The sequence below is a fragment of the Rhinopithecus roxellana genome, chromosome 3, assembly GCF_007565055.1.
Source record: "Rhinopithecus roxellana isolate Shanxi Qingling chromosome 3, ASM756505v1, whole genome shotgun sequence".
In the NCBI taxonomy this organism is placed as follows: Eukaryota; Metazoa; Chordata; class Mammalia; order Primates; family Cercopithecidae; genus Rhinopithecus; species Rhinopithecus roxellana.
The window spans coordinates 32,866,592-32,884,147 of NC_044551.1; the positions used below are offsets into that span (position 1 = coordinate 32,866,592).

At 40.0% G+C, this 17,556-nt stretch overlaps 1 protein-coding gene across 13 annotated transcripts in view; it reads right to left on the reverse strand.

The window, feature by feature from the left end:
* EBF1 (EBF transcription factor 1) overlaps positions 1-17,556 on the reverse strand; it is a 408,048-nt gene that overhangs the window by 23,995 nt on the left and 366,497 nt on the right. For all 13 annotated transcript variants that reach the window (XM_030927380.1, XM_010372552.2, XM_030927378.1 and 10 more), the window contains exon 11: positions 11,322-11,410. In XM_030927380.1, coding sequence (XP_030783240.1) covers positions 11,322-11,410 — 89 coding nt within the window. The remainder of the gene's footprint in view (positions 1-11,321; positions 11,411-17,556) is intronic.

Consider the following 17,556-nt stretch of genomic DNA (forward strand, 5'->3'; position numbering starts at 1 on the left):
TATCACCAATCTACTTTGCCTTATCAGGGGATTCAAAATGTAGTGGCCAATATCAGCAAGATAAAATGAAGTGAAATGAAAAAATCACTCTTGATGCAGAGATGATAAGTACCTATCAATGAAATCAGCATTGATTTCACTGCCTTCCTTCATACAGGCTTTACTGCAGGACCCAGATTTTGATGTGTGCATTCAGCTCCTAGACTTTAAGTCCTGGATCTTTCCCCACTGGCTTCTGAAAGCCTGGGTGACATTACTGATTGGAAAGGCTGAATGCTGAAAAATTGATTGGAAGTTTCTTGCAGCCCATTTCTTGCAGAGCTGGATGTACAATGCAATAAATACTAGTTGTCCTGAGATGTATTTCTTTGGAGGGTAGTTTTATGTCCCAACTTCCTTTGTGTTTATTCAGCCAAATGGAAAATTCCACAATGGTAGACTTTGCAATCTAAAAAATCAGTATAATGAGGGCAGTGAGGGAAAGAGTAAAACAAACCAAAATAACGCTTGGGCACCGTTTAGTTTCCCATCCTCTGAGACATTCCTCAAATTTTTCATTTTTCTTGTAATATAAACTTCTTGAAATAGAGCTTACTGCAGATCATTAGAAGCCTTTAGTGTCACACTTTAAACACTCTTTACTTAGCAGCCCTATGACTGAGAAAAGTCACTTACATTTAGCATGGATATAATTAAACATGTTTCTGTTGAAAGGGGCATTCTCATTATAGCTAAGGACCACTTTAGAGTAAATTGAAATGGAAAGGAGGAACATAAATGAGGTATAGGTAGCAAGTAGTTATTTCCAGGGAGGCATAAAATGCCAAATGTATAACAATTATATTTTACAACCCCGCATTCTAAAGACTTCGTAGTATTTTAGTATATAAGAAGATTCAGCTGAAGCTTTGACTGCCCTACAGAACATTCTAGTGCATACTTTTTGCCCAGAGTCTTTTTAAAAAACGAAATTCAAACCACAGTAAAAATCTCTAGCCATTTCCAGAACAAAGGAATTAAACATTTTGAAAGAGTCTACTGCTATTAATACCAGAGGCCAAGGCACCAAAAGCATTCTAGTCTGGAGAAAATGCAGCAGAAGGTCCTCTTCTGAACCTCCTCTAATTTTAAAGTTGATTTTATGTTCAGATTAGATGATAGCCCTCTTACTTCTCAAACATATTATTATGAACCAGCATGCGGCATGGTTGGAGATAAACCAGAAAGCCTAGCCTTTGTTAAAAACATGGTATGGGAGACTCTGAATCATATAAAATTAAACTAGGTTGTAAGCTAACACCACTATATCAACGTAAGACATAGTAACTTATGTGATTGACTTTTACAGGGGAAAGAAAAAGGCTGTTTTCAAGCAACTGTTATTGCCTCAATGGAAAAAAAAAAATCAATGAAAGTGAAATGAACAAGAGATTTTGTCTGAGTTGCAGTTAATACCACTGAAGAGCTATGGATATTAAAAGGTCAACAAATAAATTAGCCAGAGTGTTATGAAATGAATGATTTGGCTCATAATTTTATTGAGTGAAAATTGTTCGCTGCCTATTAGACCAGGTAATTTTTATCTGGTGCCTCAATTACTGTCCTGTAAGCAATAATATAGTTGTAAGAGCTGTTGGTTCGATCGTGTGACCTCTGAGAAGCTGGCTAGGACAGCTGACTTTACTATGATGGATAACTAAGCTTGGGCTCCATGAGGTGCCAAGCTTCCCTTTCCTGCAAGGGGATCTCATAAAAGAAACATTACAGCTTGATTCATTTTACCAAAATGTTCGACTTTTCAAGTGTCAGCAGTTAAGTATAAATTGTGAAACCAGGTATTTCTGAGAAGAGTTATGACAATGGCTTTCCCCTCCCTTTTTTTTGGTCTCCTGGCATTTTCTTCTAAATGGTGTCATGGTAATTGGTGAATGGGAGCCTGGGGTGCTTCCCGCCACAAATACAGTGAAAAATGGTGTCTGCACCCTTGTGACTATGACCTGCTTGGAGGTACAGAGCTGAACTTGGTAACCTCTGGCGGGATCTTCTTATTCCAATTCATTGTACTGGTTTAAGACCAACGCTGTGGGTTAGGTCCTGCTGAGTGCCTTGGAAATCGACTTTCTGATCAGGATAAAAGTCTCTGCTTAAAGAGAAAGCTCTGGACAGAGGTGCCTTTTTCAGGGGTAGGTTGTAAAGTCAGCACATGAAACAAAAACGGCCTAGAGTCAAAATTACCCTTGAAAATCTTTTAAGTCACCTTTAAGTTGCCAAGGCCTGGGCTTTTAGAAAACACAAAAAGCCAAAAATTAACTACTTCTGTTTCTCTTTGTCTTTTGACTGTGGCTTCTCTTTCCCTAGGCCAAGGCTGAATAAATACCGAGCTTAAAAGTAAAAGCACTGCTCAGTAAACAAAGAGATGTATTTGTCATGTACACATACGTGGATGTGTTTGTATGTATGTTTGGTGGGTGTGTATACAAATGCATGTGTATATTTCTATTTTTGGATGCATACTATAGGGAAACTTGAGTGATACGTTTCCATACTATATAGATACATAAAGGAGGCAAAAATATAATTTGCTTTTGCTTCTTAAACTGTTTAGCATGGATATCATCGGTTATTATATGTATCTCCAGACAAACGATATCTGTAAATGATAATTCTCAAGGCTTTACAGATGGTCCTGAGTATAACTGCAATTAGAATCCACTGCTTCAAGACTGTTGGGGCTTGGTACTTATTACTCCAATGCTCCACTGAAGTGTTACTCAGGGCTGAAAATAGTGAGCAAGACTTAAGACCTCCAAGCGTCTCTGTTCCAAAGGGCTTCAGTCTTTAAGGGGAGGATGTTGGGTGGCTGAAGGTAGAAATGAGTTCACTCCTTGGTTCTCCTGTCACCTACCCTTGAACTAATGAGTAATTATGTTCAATGCCCCTGTATGCAGGGTGTGATATGAAGTAGGTTAAACTTAATCCTCCCCATCAAGAACTCAGTGCTAAAAAAGAACTTGAAAGTGTTCCAGCACTGAGCTATTGGATAACGGTTATTGCAAGTCCCTCCCATAATGACTCTGCAGCTAAAGAGGGAAAGCATGATACCCAGGGTTTGTTTGCATTTACAGGTGAGTTCTTCCTGCCACTTCCACCTAGCTCAGCCCTTTGTGAGCTAACCTCAGGCATAGGCCACCACTTGCCTCCTTCCCTAACCAGACTGGAAGGGTTTTAAGATTGATATTATAAATTGGCTTTTTTCCTTAAAATTTCTTAATTCTGGAAGGCACTGCTTAGGGATATAGGCTCTGGATCTGGAGTCCAATAGACTTGGCTCAAATCCATGTTCTGCTATGTATTAGCAGTGTAAACACATGCCTCTGTGTTCTCATCTGTAAAACAGCGTTAATACCAACACCTGGTTCAGTAGATTATATTTAGTTAGTGCTTATCAGGCAATAACCAGCAATATTATTAATAATCCCCATTTATTTTCCAAGGAACTCTGGCAAAAATATATGCATTCTTACAGTCAATGTGTATTGAGTGCTATGTTTGAGATGTAATCCTATTTTCAAAACTCTATAAAAGACTCTAAATGGACTCCTGGTTAGGAAGTATGGGAAGTTAGGAAACCTCCACTTACTAGCTACATAAGCTTGAGCAGGTTACTTGTCCTCTATGAACCTCAGTTTCCTCATCTCTAAAATGGGAAGGAAACAATAATGACAAGCAGAAGAATTTGCCACAAAATAAGTCAGCTAAAGATAAATAACCTAAAGAGGTGAGAATTACAACTTTCATGAGGGCCATCGGCCTTTTAAGTGAAGCTACAACTTCTATCCCTAGGTAAATTACATGTGTAGGCATTTGTGTGTGCATATTCATAATGCACACATGCACGCACACATAGGAATTCTAAATGCAATTTCAGGGGTACACAGATCCAGGCTAAACTCCCTGGATAAAAGAAATATCAGTAGTAGGGGATACCAACCCCCTAAACTGAGCATGTTATCAAATGGGGAAATGGAATCTGCCTGTAAGTTTTCTGGTAGATACAGGGGGAATTGGACCGCATTCCATAGCTTGTGTTTTTGACAAGAGAATACAGAGACAAAATGTTTCCTGGAATCAAACTCAAGCATGTTTTCTCTAAGAGCTGAATATACCATAAGTTTCGCCATTTGTTTCTGTGTTTTTGTCTGAGGAGGGTCACTTTCACTTCAGGATATAATGTTAATTGAGTTTCCTCAAATTAAAAGAGTAAATAAATGAGCAAGAGAAAGAGAGATAGTGAAAGCAAGAGAGACGCTAGTGTCAGTGTGGAAGACGAAGATGTTAAGTTTTTCTTTATCCTTTGCTGAATCCCTTAGTCATCCCCTTTCTGCTAGGAGGCAATGTGGTTATGCAAAGATTTCTTATTTGTATTTTCACTGATGCAACTGCAGGTTTTGAATTACTGGTAGTCTTTGCATAAAGACTAAAACAATAAAAGCATAATTAGAATACATTGTATACAGCCAACTCCAGTTTTATTTTGCCCCAGCTCTGTATTTATGATAAATCACTAAACATGAACGCTCTTTAGGGAGGGTGATTTTAGGTCTCATCTCTCCACTGAGCAAAAACAGTGCCTGTGACTGGAGTCTGAATTTCAATTTTGCAAGTGTACAGTTGAAGTGAATAATATTTGGCACAATGCAGTGCACAACTGAGCCACTAAATGGCTGATTTACTAAATTATTATTAGATGAGCCCTTGCTGTTCCAAATGAAAGTGCAGTCACTGTCTTCCTTCATGGTGTGTTCAAATTGTTCTGTGTTTAAATATTCAGCATGAGGCTAATGTGAACTGATGAACTGAGACTATAAACATTCACTTTCAATACAGATAGAGCGACAGAGATGCAACATATCATGTGGCCCGCAGAGGTGAAAATGATTTATATTTAAGGATGTTGCTGCCGACTTCCATTACTTTAAGGTACTCTTAATTAGCCTGCTGTTTGAAATGACTAATTCATGTGTACAGGGAGAGCTGCTTCATAGAGGCTGAGATTTTCGAATGCCAGTGAAGGAGTAGCTACCATGAGGATTTGCTACCTCTGTATTTCCAAGGAAGCCTTGAGTTCCTTCATGGCGGGCTGGCCACACAGCACCAGCAGACTAGCATGTCTGCCAGAGATACTATGGGGCTTTGACATTCAGTGTGCTTTTGGAAACCCACCAAAAAGGTCCACAATCCCTCCTTCCCACCATCCACCCGCTGGTGTTCACCTCCCTTTTAATCCCAACCTACTACACAGCCAGCCACACTGGTACTTCAATCCCCATGTCACCAGCTTCTTTACTGACACCTGCTGGAATGAACAACAACCTTTTGCTCCTTGGACAAATAGGACCCTCCTCTCTCTTCCCCTTTGAGGGCAGTTATAGGCAAGCACTTAAAATACTGTGATCACTTACAGTAGATTAGAATTTTTTATTGGTGCTGTGTTGCCATAACAACATGAAGACAGCAGATGACTTAAGCTAAGCTTGCAAAGCAAAAGGCTGCTCATCTGGCAGTTAAAATGAATACAGTTCATTTCACAAGTTTCCCATATGGACGCTTAGTGTATGGTAATGAGGAGACCATATGGTGAGAGAAAATGCACTGAGAACAATTGGGTTCCACTGGCTGAGTGGGAAGTTGGGAGAGAAAACCCGGGTGAGAGATTCTGGTGTGCTCTCTGGGTTCAAGGTTTGGCGGAGGTTTGTTTGGGACTGTTGTTTTCCACAGGGGTTTCGCGTTTCTTAATCTGTTCCTTAATATGTCGGCTGTGTGAAATGACAAACATCTTGCAAATTTTGCAATATCATTCATCACAAACTGTCAGCAGTGTTTGCAAATCTGACTTGCAAGATCTTTTAAATGTGTTGTTCTTAAAAGGCAACAGTACTAAGTTTTTAGACAAAGTGCAGGAAAATTTAAGCACTTCTGACAAGCAGAAACATTAACAGTAATCATTTTAAAAACACTCGCATCTTTTGCCTGCATGTTTAGCTGTAAATAATGCTAGAATGTATAAAAGCTTTAAAGTAAAAATGTAATAAATACTTTTTATTATGTTTCATAAAGGATAAAAAATGCTTTGAGCCATGTCTACGTGTTATCTATACATGCAGACGTATAGAGATGGATGACTCCCATTCTCCTTACTACTAAACAGATTGGGGACCTGGGAGGACAGCTTGAAAAAGGCTCTAAAGTCAATTCTGTACTATACATGCCTCATAAAAGATGAATATAAAGGCATTAGTTAGACACGGTGAGCTAAATTAGAAGGTCAGGCAGGGCTGGGAGGGCTGAAAAATCACACAACCAATGAGTGTAATTACTCTTTTTTAAGTCTATTAAGTGGTGTTGTTCTATCAAGGCTCAGGGGTATAGGACATGAAGAACAAGATAAAGTAATGTGTATTTATTACTCCCACTGGATCAATTTGCCAGATATTTTCAGCTCCATAAAGCAAAATACACAAATGCAGCCTTTGTTACTTTTCCCAAACTGCTTTATTTTCTCTAAAAGTGGGGCTGGCTCTTGGAGAAAAGACTCATTTGCCCTGAGAAGGTCCCCAGGCCAAACCTTCTCGGTAGGGAGATGAGAGAAAGCTGGTGAGAATCTACATAAGCTTGGGGGCCAGGTGTCTGCAGAGGAGACACCTCAAGGCAGAATTACTGGGGTCTTCATATCTGCAGGAGAACTGGGAACTCAACATAGTGAAGACAGTGAGGCTACCGACCCTGAGGGCCTGAGTTTGAATCGTAGTTTTCCCACTTGCTAGCTGTGATGTCGTAGCAAGTCACTCAGACCTCTGGGGACTCTAACTCCTCATCTGTAAAATGGGGAACACCCATGGTGAGGGGATTAGTGGCCCCCATTTACTGGAGTCTCACTAGATGCCAGGGATGCCTCTTGGCATAAATTATCTCATTAACACCTAACAACAACGCCGTGAGGCAGCTGCTTTACAGAGGAGAAACCTGAAGCGTGGGAGGTTGAGTTGTGTGCACCAAGTAGTGGATCTCGTTTCCAAAACGCACATCTTTCTGACTTGAGAGCCCACTCTCTTGGCCTCTGTGCTCTTCGAAAACCTTAATAATGCAGTGCTGGGCTCACAGTAGGCATAAAGTAAACATTCCTTGCTTCCCAGGGGTCACAGCTGACACGCCTGACGCCAGCTAAACTCAGGGTGTGCTCTCACTGCCTTAGGGCTAAGGCTCACTGACCACTCATGAAGGCAACTAACATACTGCAAGAGGGCGGAGACACCTCTGACCTTGAACACAGAGAGTGCTCCTTGCTCAGTGTATCCGGATTGCATCACTGCAGCCATCAGCATCTCAGAATTTCTGATCGACCATGTTCCCCATCCCCTCCACCTCTAAATTACAAGAAAAGTCAACCTTGACCCCAAAGTTGGTCACATGTTCCTCCCCTTCCTGCCAGGATCCAGAGAGAAAGGCGAAACTATGAAACAGAACAGAATGCTGTGATTTAAAAACCTTAGCCTGCCCCTTTCTCCCTGTGTATATGAAAAAGGAAACCAAAAAACATCTGGGGTTAGCATAATTACAGTATTTTAAATTTGTGTGTACAGCAACTATCACTGATGGTGACTTTCAGGGACAAAATAATTTACAGAGCAGGATTCCGCCTGCTCCCGTTTTCCTATTTGGTAAATGGGAAAGATGTCTGCTGCCCCAGCTTCTCTCGCAGGAGGGACTCCAATAAAACAAAGCACGTCCAAATTTTTTTGAAAAAGAACAAGCCTGTATACAAAGGCATATTATTATGGAAAGCTGTCTGCTTGGTCTTTGGAGCAGTTTCATTTGACAGAATATGTGGGTGGTTGTATGAATCTAGCTTTGTCTATTCACAAACACATGGGTTTAATAAAGAGGAGTTTGTTTTTTAAGGTGTGTGGTCCATAGCTCACTGAAACACTCCTGTTTGACAAACACTGACCAAAGGCGTAGCCCATTTTTATGCCCCTAACAATGGACAGCAGGAGTATAAATCTCCCCAGTCCACAGGAATACCTTGTGCTGGCTCCATCCGCCACTTCCTGACCCTGCCCTTGAACTCTCTCCACTTTAACATTCAAAGCCAAGAGGACAGCCACTTGGCTCTGAGTCACACTGAGAGCTTCCTGGGGTGGGCTCCGGCCAGGCCTTGCACGATCAAGTGGCTAGATGCAAGCCGTGGAGTGTTTCCTTAACACACAAATCCATTGTGTCCTTGATTACTCTTTCCAAACCCAGGAAACAAGGGTTGGGAATTTTACCATCAGGGACAAAGTGACACGTGCCTATGCTATTTGTTCAACATTTCTGAACATAACATGCAACCATAAAAGTGTTTTCAAAAGTAAGGACACAAACTCAACCCCAGATTCCATTTCTTTCCTTTCCTTTCTAATCAGAAAAAGGACTGTCTGGTTTCTGTAGACCTCAACCATTAAACCAGATTTGTCTTCTAGCTCTGTTAACCAGGCTGGAGTGCAGTGGTGGGTATGTCTCACTGCAGCCTTGACCTCCTAGGCTTAAGCAGTCCTCCCACCTCAGCCTCCCAAGTAGCTGGGACTACATGCACACACCACCATGCCTGGCTAACTTTTTTCATTTTGCAGAGATGGGGTCTTGTGATGGTGCCCAGACTAGTATCGAATTCCTGGCCTCAAGCAATTCTCCCACCTCTGCTTCCCAAATTGCTGGGAATACTGGCATGAGCCATGGCTCACTAAGTATTTTTAAAGTGGCAACTATGGGCCAGATGCTATGCCAAGGACACCCATGAGATGACCTCTCTTTATCCTTACATGATCCTATGATCCCCTATGAGCTAGCATGATTAATTATCCCCATTTTATTGATGAAGGAACTGAGGCACAGAGGAGAAATCACATGTTCAACTGCTCACCAGGATTAGGATTTCCTGTTCTGCAGAGATTGGGTGGAAGAGCTCTCAGAAGCAAGGGTCCCATTGTCACTCAACTGGCAAATCATCATAGCTACCTTTTGTTAGCTCTAACTAAGTCATTGAAATGTAACTTGAAAAGGTACAACATAGCACCGTCCCCATTTAACAGATGAAGACACTGAGGCACAGAGAGGTAAACAATTTTGACCTAGGTTGCATAGCTAGCAAGTGGCCAATGTCTGAATTCCACCTTGTCCAACCTGACTCTCCTCAATACCTCCAGTGGACTCTAGAGATCAAATGATAAAGTAAGTGCTAAAGTGAATACAGTGCCCAAATGAGAACAATGGGAAGAATCTGGCATGGTACCCCTACCTTTGTTCTAACACTAAGACAGCTAAGGCACCTACCATTAGTCAGACCCACATCATTTATATCATCGTGCTATAAAATTACCAGTTGTCCCATAGGAAATTCATGGGACCATGTTCTTGCTAGACAGAGGAACCTAATGGTAAATCTCTCCACAGACCATCTATGCCATGGGTAAAGACTGCTGTTTATTATTATATTATTTAATCTACTAAATAATAAATAACCTGTAGATGATGTAATTGCTTACCAAGAATAAATTGGGTTGGAAAAGGAAAGGGAAGGACAGCACTTCAGTGGAAGTGAGGTTGTTCTGGGAAATTGAAGGTTGAAACTGAAGGCATCATCTCTGAAAACTGAAGGTGTTTTCCCCCCTCAGTTAAGATGCAGGACACATGCCCTTGCTCATCACAGTCCTTCCTCTCTTGGAGCAGTTAGCACCCCTCCTCCCCATGCGCCTCACATCTGTGTAGTGACCTGAGGGGTGGATTTTTCCCGGACAGGGCCAGTTCCGACAGGTGGCCCTGCCTACAAGGGCAGCCAGCACACAGTTAGGATTTGATGACGAACTGGTCCCCCAAGGAGGTTCACCGAGCTAAGAAGGATGGCAACTTCATTTTCACAAGTATTTTACAAGGATACCTAGACCTGGAAATGGCATATCTCTAGACTTACTGTGGCAAGAAAGAGTCCTTGAAACTAATTCAATTTAATGTTAATAGTTTTTACCTGTGTAGTAAATGAAGCTTTTTGCTGTCAGTAAACAGTGAATGGAAGCTCAACGAATTCCGTACTTTGAGCTTCCTTCACATTTAACTGCCCACTTCTGAGTCCTCACAGAATGTTGGTTGCACTTTTCTTTAATGTGCTATTATTTTTGGTTATGGTTAGTTGTGTTTGGGACTCTCTCCCATATACAGCCCAAGTTCCTGAGGTACAGGGATGGGGACATCCCAAACATTCACAACAGGTATGCAATAGTCAATAAAGGTCAGTTTCCTTCTGTCTGCACTGGCAGTTAGTGATGTATTGGTGACATATATGACTCTGTCTTGAATTTTTGTTTAATATCTCTCATATTTGTGCCTATTTTCCCAACTAGGTAGAATGCCTTAGGAGACGAGAGGTTGTCTTTGCCCAATCTCAGGATCTACCAATACATTTTGAGCTCTAACTATTCTCCTCTTGCCAGGACTAAGTACGGATCCTCATAGACAGAAATTTGGTGTTCCTTTTTCTTTTGAGAATTAGTAAGATGTAGCAATTAAGTAGCTCAGACTCTAGGGTCATGCTGCATAGGTTGGAATATCAGTTTAGCAATTTACATGCTATGTGACCTTGGACAAATTATTATTTAATCTCTCTTTGCTTCATTATTTTCTCTTCTAATATAGGAATGGTAATAGTACCAACATCAGAGCGTTGTTGAGAGGATAAAATGGCATAGCAGATATAAAAGTAAGCACGGTGTTGCCTGGCACATAAGTGCTTGCTACTTTTATTATTGCTTACCTTATAGCACCAAACACACAAAACACAAAAATATGAGTTGTTTACCTATGAACTAATTTTTTTTTTTTTTTTTTTTTTTTTTTTTTTTTTTTTTTTTTGAGACAGAGTCTCGCTCTGCCCCCAGGCTGGAGTGCAGTGGCCAGATCTCAGCTCACTGCAAGCTCCACCTCCTGGGTTCACGCCATTCTCCTGCCTCAGCCTCCCAAGTAGCTGGGACTACAGGCGCCCGCCACCTCGCCCGGTTAATTTTTTTTTTTTTTGTATTTTTAGTAGAGACGGGGTTTCACCATGTTAGCCAGGATGGTTTCGATCTCCTGACCTCGTGATTCGCCCATCTCGGCCTCCCAAAGTGCTGGGATTACAGGCTTGAGCCACCGTGCCCGGCCCCTATGAACTAATTTTTATCAGCAGCAGAGTTTTCTGCAAATCACTCAAGTCCAAATTTTCAGAGACTACAAAAAGGCACTATCCTCACCTTTGGCAAACGCTCAGGGTCACCAGGGTGCCGAGGAATGACCTTCTGTAACCTCTGGAAACCATAATCGATGGTGGGTTCGTTGAGTGCTGCAATAAAGAAGTCACACGATTAGTACATTTTCAAGAAATAAAGCAGAACATGGCTTGCAACACTAATGGTATGGAAATAACCAGGAAGTCCAAAGTTTAATTGATACTTTTGAATTGGATCAGAAGATGATTACGTGAATGATCTCTTTGCTGAACTTTCCACCATCTGCTTTATACCACGATGGGGAGTGACCTGCCCAAAAGAACATTAGGAGTAGGTCTTGAACAGTGTTCCTTTGGCCAAATTCTACACTCCTTATGTGATCATAAATAGAAAGTAAAATGGTATTTGATGTGAGATTTTTAGGATTCACTTTAATTCAGTTGCTCAGGTAAAAACACTCAAGGGCTTGCCTGGCAGTATCCGTACCCTGTAAACAGCAGGAGAATTAAAAGTATCTGCTTAACTGCAAAATCCCTAGCGGACCTCAGCTGATACAATATCTTAGCACAATTAAGCATGCAAGAGGCTGGTGAGAGCAGAGGAGAATGAGTAGAAGTGAATCTTCCCGGTATGGAAAGCCGGTGCCACCCTTGAGAGAGTCTGCAAAGGGGATGGGTATTGAAAATGCCCTCATTCAAAACCCTCACATCTGAAATGATAGATCCTTTCACCAGCATTGATATTATTTGGAACCAGTGTCTGTGAAGTACTAGCTTAGAGCAGCCGAGTCTCCAAAAATAATCCTTGAAAAGACCAAAAGAAGAGCAAACCTGGAATAACATTTGGAGACAATGGACCTTGCTGTGTGCGCACTGACCATACACTCTTCAAAGCATGCTTAAATTAAACACAATATGAAGTGGACTCTGGTCTATCATTTTCAAAATTTCTCCCTGGTATATGAAATATCTTCAGGCTGTCTCACGTGAAACAGTGGAGATGCAGAACATGGCAGCTCCTATCCATAGCCTCCACCTCCCTATATTCTCTAAGTAAGGGGTAAGTGGGTGTTTTTAAAACTTCTTTTCTTTTTTGGTGTAATCAAAGTGTTCAACCACATATTTTCTCACATGCTGAATAAAAAAGACAGTCTGTGTAGTTCTGACATTTAGCTATACATTAAAAAACAAGTTGCCACACGCTTTACTTAAAATGCATTTCCATTAACCTAAATTTTAAAAGTAAGATTCATACTAGTACTAACTTTTAAAAAACTGTATTAAATTCAAATAGGTCCCAAGGCTAATGGAAGCAATTTGTATACCAACCCAAACTGACTGGCCCACTTTTCAAAATACAGGTATGATAATCTTGTGGTTTTAAAAGGACATTTAAATGGAAAGACTGTGAATTTAGTACATAATTATACCAATAGAACCCTTTAACTTGTCAACTTGTAAATCTAAAAGGCTATCAATCATTTCTAAAGAGGAAATAAACCTTAAAATTCCTTGATTGACAGTGCTTACTTTTTATGTAAGGAAAAAAAGAAAGGAAAAAAAAGGCTGCATAAAGTGGCCAGAAATCCATTTACAAAAGTACATTGTTTTACATAGGTGAGTAAAAAGCCAATAATTACACCTCCAAAAGCACATAAATCAGAGTAAGTACTTTTTCTTCACTTGTATATTTTAAGTTAGATGAACTTTAGGTAACTTTTTATTAAAAAGATTTTTTCCCCAAATGCAATGCTTATTGAAGTCATTAATAGAGTGGCATTTTCATTTAAGATAATGTCATCATTTTTGCAAATATGAGATTTAGTCAACCCTCCCCCCCATTTCCAAACAGTAAACTTTCAACCTGTCTCTTATGGAAATTAACTAAAATTACACCCAGGTGTACCAAATCTTTCTATCTATACTAGTATATGAGTTAGGACACAATATTTATTATTCTTTCCATTTTATGAATTTCTAAACCCTTGAGAAGAATTCTTTTTTCAAATTAGACTTGTAGAGAAAATGCCATAGAATTCTTTATTCAGGGAAGCTGTTACTTGTAAAATCCACGGTATTTAATCAAGAAATGCATGAGAGAGACAGGAATGAGCGCCAAGGTTTATTTATGATATCCACCCCCCGCCCATAGTGCTACTTGCCAACAAAAATGTTTAACCATACATAGTAGCTTTAGACAATTAAATGCATCATTTTAGTATCTGAAAACATAATTCAGCATCCTGAAAATTCTAATTCTTGGTTTTACTTTTCAGTCTAAGGTACCAATAAAATTGGAATTGTTGCCCCACCTCTTCAATCATTAGCATAATGAATTCCTATTGTGTCTAGAAATTCATGGTTGTTAGCTGAATGACTGTCTGATGTATGGCGGGGAGGGATATGTTTCTCCGGCTATATGGCCAACTCACAGAGGAATGACCGACAATATCAGCAATTAAAAGAACCAATTCAAATATCATATGGAACTAATAGCTAAAGAGCTGAGGAGAAGTCATTCTGCTGTCACCGAGTAATTGAATTAGACATATTAAACTCATTATTCAAAGAAAAATAAGGATTTACTCCATGGACGTGTACTATGAGAGAGGAAATATTTAAAGAGTAAGGCAAGGGTTTTTAACTTTTGTCCCATGCCTTTATGATTTGCTGTCTGTTCATAGTTTTAAACAAGTTAACTGGCCCTCAACACAGGTATTGAATATTACAATGGAATTGTCCAGTGCTGCAGACAAAGCTAACATTAAAGATGCTAGACAAAGCTCACTGTCCTAGATCCAAAGGAACCTGATGATTTATCTGATTGCACTGACTAGAGAAAAAAAATTAAACCAATTACTGAGTGCGGGGGAGCCATCTGACAAAGATTGTTATTTTAATTGCCCCCACAAAAAATATATTAAATATCTGGGAAGTGAGGGATGGCTAATTTAAGGCACCCCCGTGGAATAGAATATGATGCAATCCTCAAAAGCAATGACATAGGAAAAAATATTTACTGATATATTGCTTGGTTAAAAAGTAGATTACAGGAGCACGTATACAATATAGTTACTTTTTTAAACAAACATATAGAAGAAAGAAAATGTGTCTGTGTATAAACTGCCAAATAGTAGTTGCTTCTAAGTAGTGGGTCTTAAAGTGCTTTTCTTCCTGCTCTTTTTGCTGTGAATTTTCTAAATTTTCCACAATGAACATACATTACTTTTATAATCAGAGAAAAAGGTTAAGAGCAAGAGATTGTTGCTGAGATGGAATCTGACCTGCTTGTATAAAGTAATGACATAAGAAACTATGCTTTAAAAGGGGTCTGTATACTCTTTAATAACCTTGCATAGGTTATTACAGACCATAAGAAAAATAAGTAGTATACTTTTGGCCAGTTGTATAAATATGTGACTATTCATAAACTCTCTGAAAATCAACAGAGAGGGTAACGGAGGAATCATAAAGAATGGTATATTTATTTCATCAGTGGGGGTAGTCATACCTTAGGGACATACATCTACTCTGCAAGAATGTAATATAAAGTTAATCCTTCAACAAAGTGACCTCATTGTACTCAAGCGCAGGGCTCAGAAGGCACCAGAAGAAATGGGACTAACCAATTTTTTTTCCCCTCAAACTTGGGACAATTCCGAGAATCTGGTAGAGCAAGAAAAATAAAAAACCTTAATTGGACACAATTAACCACAAATAAAGAAGCATGAGCATCTTAGATTGAAAAAAGAAAAACAGATGAAGCTGTAAACTGCAAGAGGAATAGAATGATGAGAACAGCTTGTGTGGCCCTGCTTCCAAATACCCAGTCCACACTCTCTGAAAAGGGTTTGAGAGGGCGTCACCCTAAACCAGTTAGGAATGGTAACTGAATAAGGAAGTATCGTAGGTTTAGAAGAATCCGTTATCCCAAATAGAAAAGCCTCAATGTTTATATCATGAGAATAAAATGGGGCCAATGTATGCATTTTAAAAATTCCAGAAGACATTATACATTTATTCAGTAATCATTTTTAGTGCTTACCATATGCTCAAGGAGAGGGGGTGGCATTCGTAGGAATGAACTGTTTAGTGTCACAATACCATCATCAGCCCTTAAAAACAAACTTTCTGAAAGGTACACATAATCCAACCCCCAAAGACAAATGAAATCCTCTACTTGCAGAGCTGGGACGCAGCTCAGCATCTCACAGTCGGGTCCTCCTCATAGTCACCACCTCTGCTCTTCTTTCTGACAAAGTCTAGGGTCACAATACACTTAATGGGGCTACATTAAAGAAACATCAGGTTATTGAGGGACCACAGCAATTGAATTCAAGCTGTCTTCCCCTGACCCCTTCAAACTCATTTACTGGTAGATATTTACTGAACCCACATAGTAGGACTTTGTGGGGTTGTGTACAGCTTATGGAGGGGTACATCGGAAACATTTCCTGCAAATGCATAAAAATCAAGATCAAATGCTCCTAAACAGGAGAGCAAGCTTGCAGGGTGATGTCTCAGCTGAGATTTCAGAAGGATCCCCTCACCCACAGCTATGATGTGATATTGCGGAATGGATATTGGTGGGATGTATCTGTTGTATGCACCAGGATGCCATTTCAACGGTATCAACATTACTACTTTTGAAAAAAAAGTTTATGAAATGGTTAAAAGAATCAAACTGTTTTATTCTGGCTTCATGTTGGGACTGCTTGCAGAGGGGCTTTAGGTTCCTTCCGGATCTCATCATCTAGAGGGCTTTAGGTTCCTTCCAGATCTCATCATCTCAGACCCCTAAAGGCAACCAGTAACTTTTATTCCAACCAGTCTCTCAGCCTTTCTCTTTATGGGCTTCAATCCAGGTGGTGGTCAAGACAGAACAGCTCTGGTTCTACAAAGTTACAATCTCTAATGTCCAAATGTGCATGGAGCATGAAATGCTATACACAAAGAAAATCGAGATAACACAACTATTTTTATGCACTCATACTAATCACAAGCTTTACTCTTAATAATGAGTGAATTCTAACCAAATATATATGTGGCCTTTCTATGCCTATAGTCTCTTTTTCTTTTTTAAAGAAATCCACTTCACAAACACATCAAATAAAGGAAATTCTCTGTAAGGGGGTTTATTTGCAAATTAAAATCATACAGTCAAGCCAGATGCATTCTCAGTTATGAAAATTGATTTTTCTCTTTTTGGAGTTTCCTTTTAAAGAAGTCACTCCTCCGTCCCCCTTAACTTCTTGAATACTTATTCTTGGAAACAATGGAAACGAGAGGCTGCAGAGTTCTGTTCAGAAACACCAGGGGAAAAGTGCTTTGGGTGCCATTCCAACATTGGCTCACAGAGTTCCCTGCTTTTATAGCTTAGCGACTCACTGCCGTGCTTTCACATATTTCTGGGGTTTTAATTTCCTTTTTTTAATGGTTGTGTGACATGATGTCATTTTGACTGGAAATAAAAAGAAATGCAGATATTAGGAAGGCAATATTAATATTCTATTGCCATTTAATGTCCAAACAAATATCTAGACTCTATGCCAAGTAATAAATAAAATCTCATAGCAGAGGCAATGATAAAACTAGCACCTGGGTCTCCAAGCTTCCCTGGTGACTACTCTATATTTGAACTAAAGGAGTAACAGCAGAGCATTTCCCTCCAAGGCAGATCCATTCTGGGCATGAGAGTTATTACATATGTGTTAGGCAGAGACTTTTTGTTCCATAATGGCCCCATTTTCCCCTCAGTCACTAAATTAACAACCAGAGGTAAACAATAAAACAGCAAGTTATCTTCACGAATCTATCTTTAAGACTGAGTTTAAAATATATAAACCGAAAAATCAACCAGAAACCTAAACAAGGCCAGAAATACTGTTCATGAGGAAATTTGTTGCACTTCCAGCCATTTGGATATTCCATTACCTGCCTAGATGTTTGATGCACAAACGGCAAGCCAGGTCACCTCTTCGGTGGAAGCGATACACTTCCTAAGAAACCTAACACCAAATTCCTTGCAAGTAGAGCTCCTGGTTTCCTGTGAAATGCTTTTACAGCTGGGTGCCCCTGCCTCTGGAGCGAGTGAGGCTCAGAAGGGCTTCAGGGGAGGACTCACTGAACCACAGAAAGCTGTAACTTTCTGCAACAAGGGTGTCAAGACGAAGCCAACATAGGCACACTTAACCAATAAAGAAGCCAGAGGAAAATTTCCAAACTGCCTCTGAACACGCCCTGATGTCTTATTTGTCGTC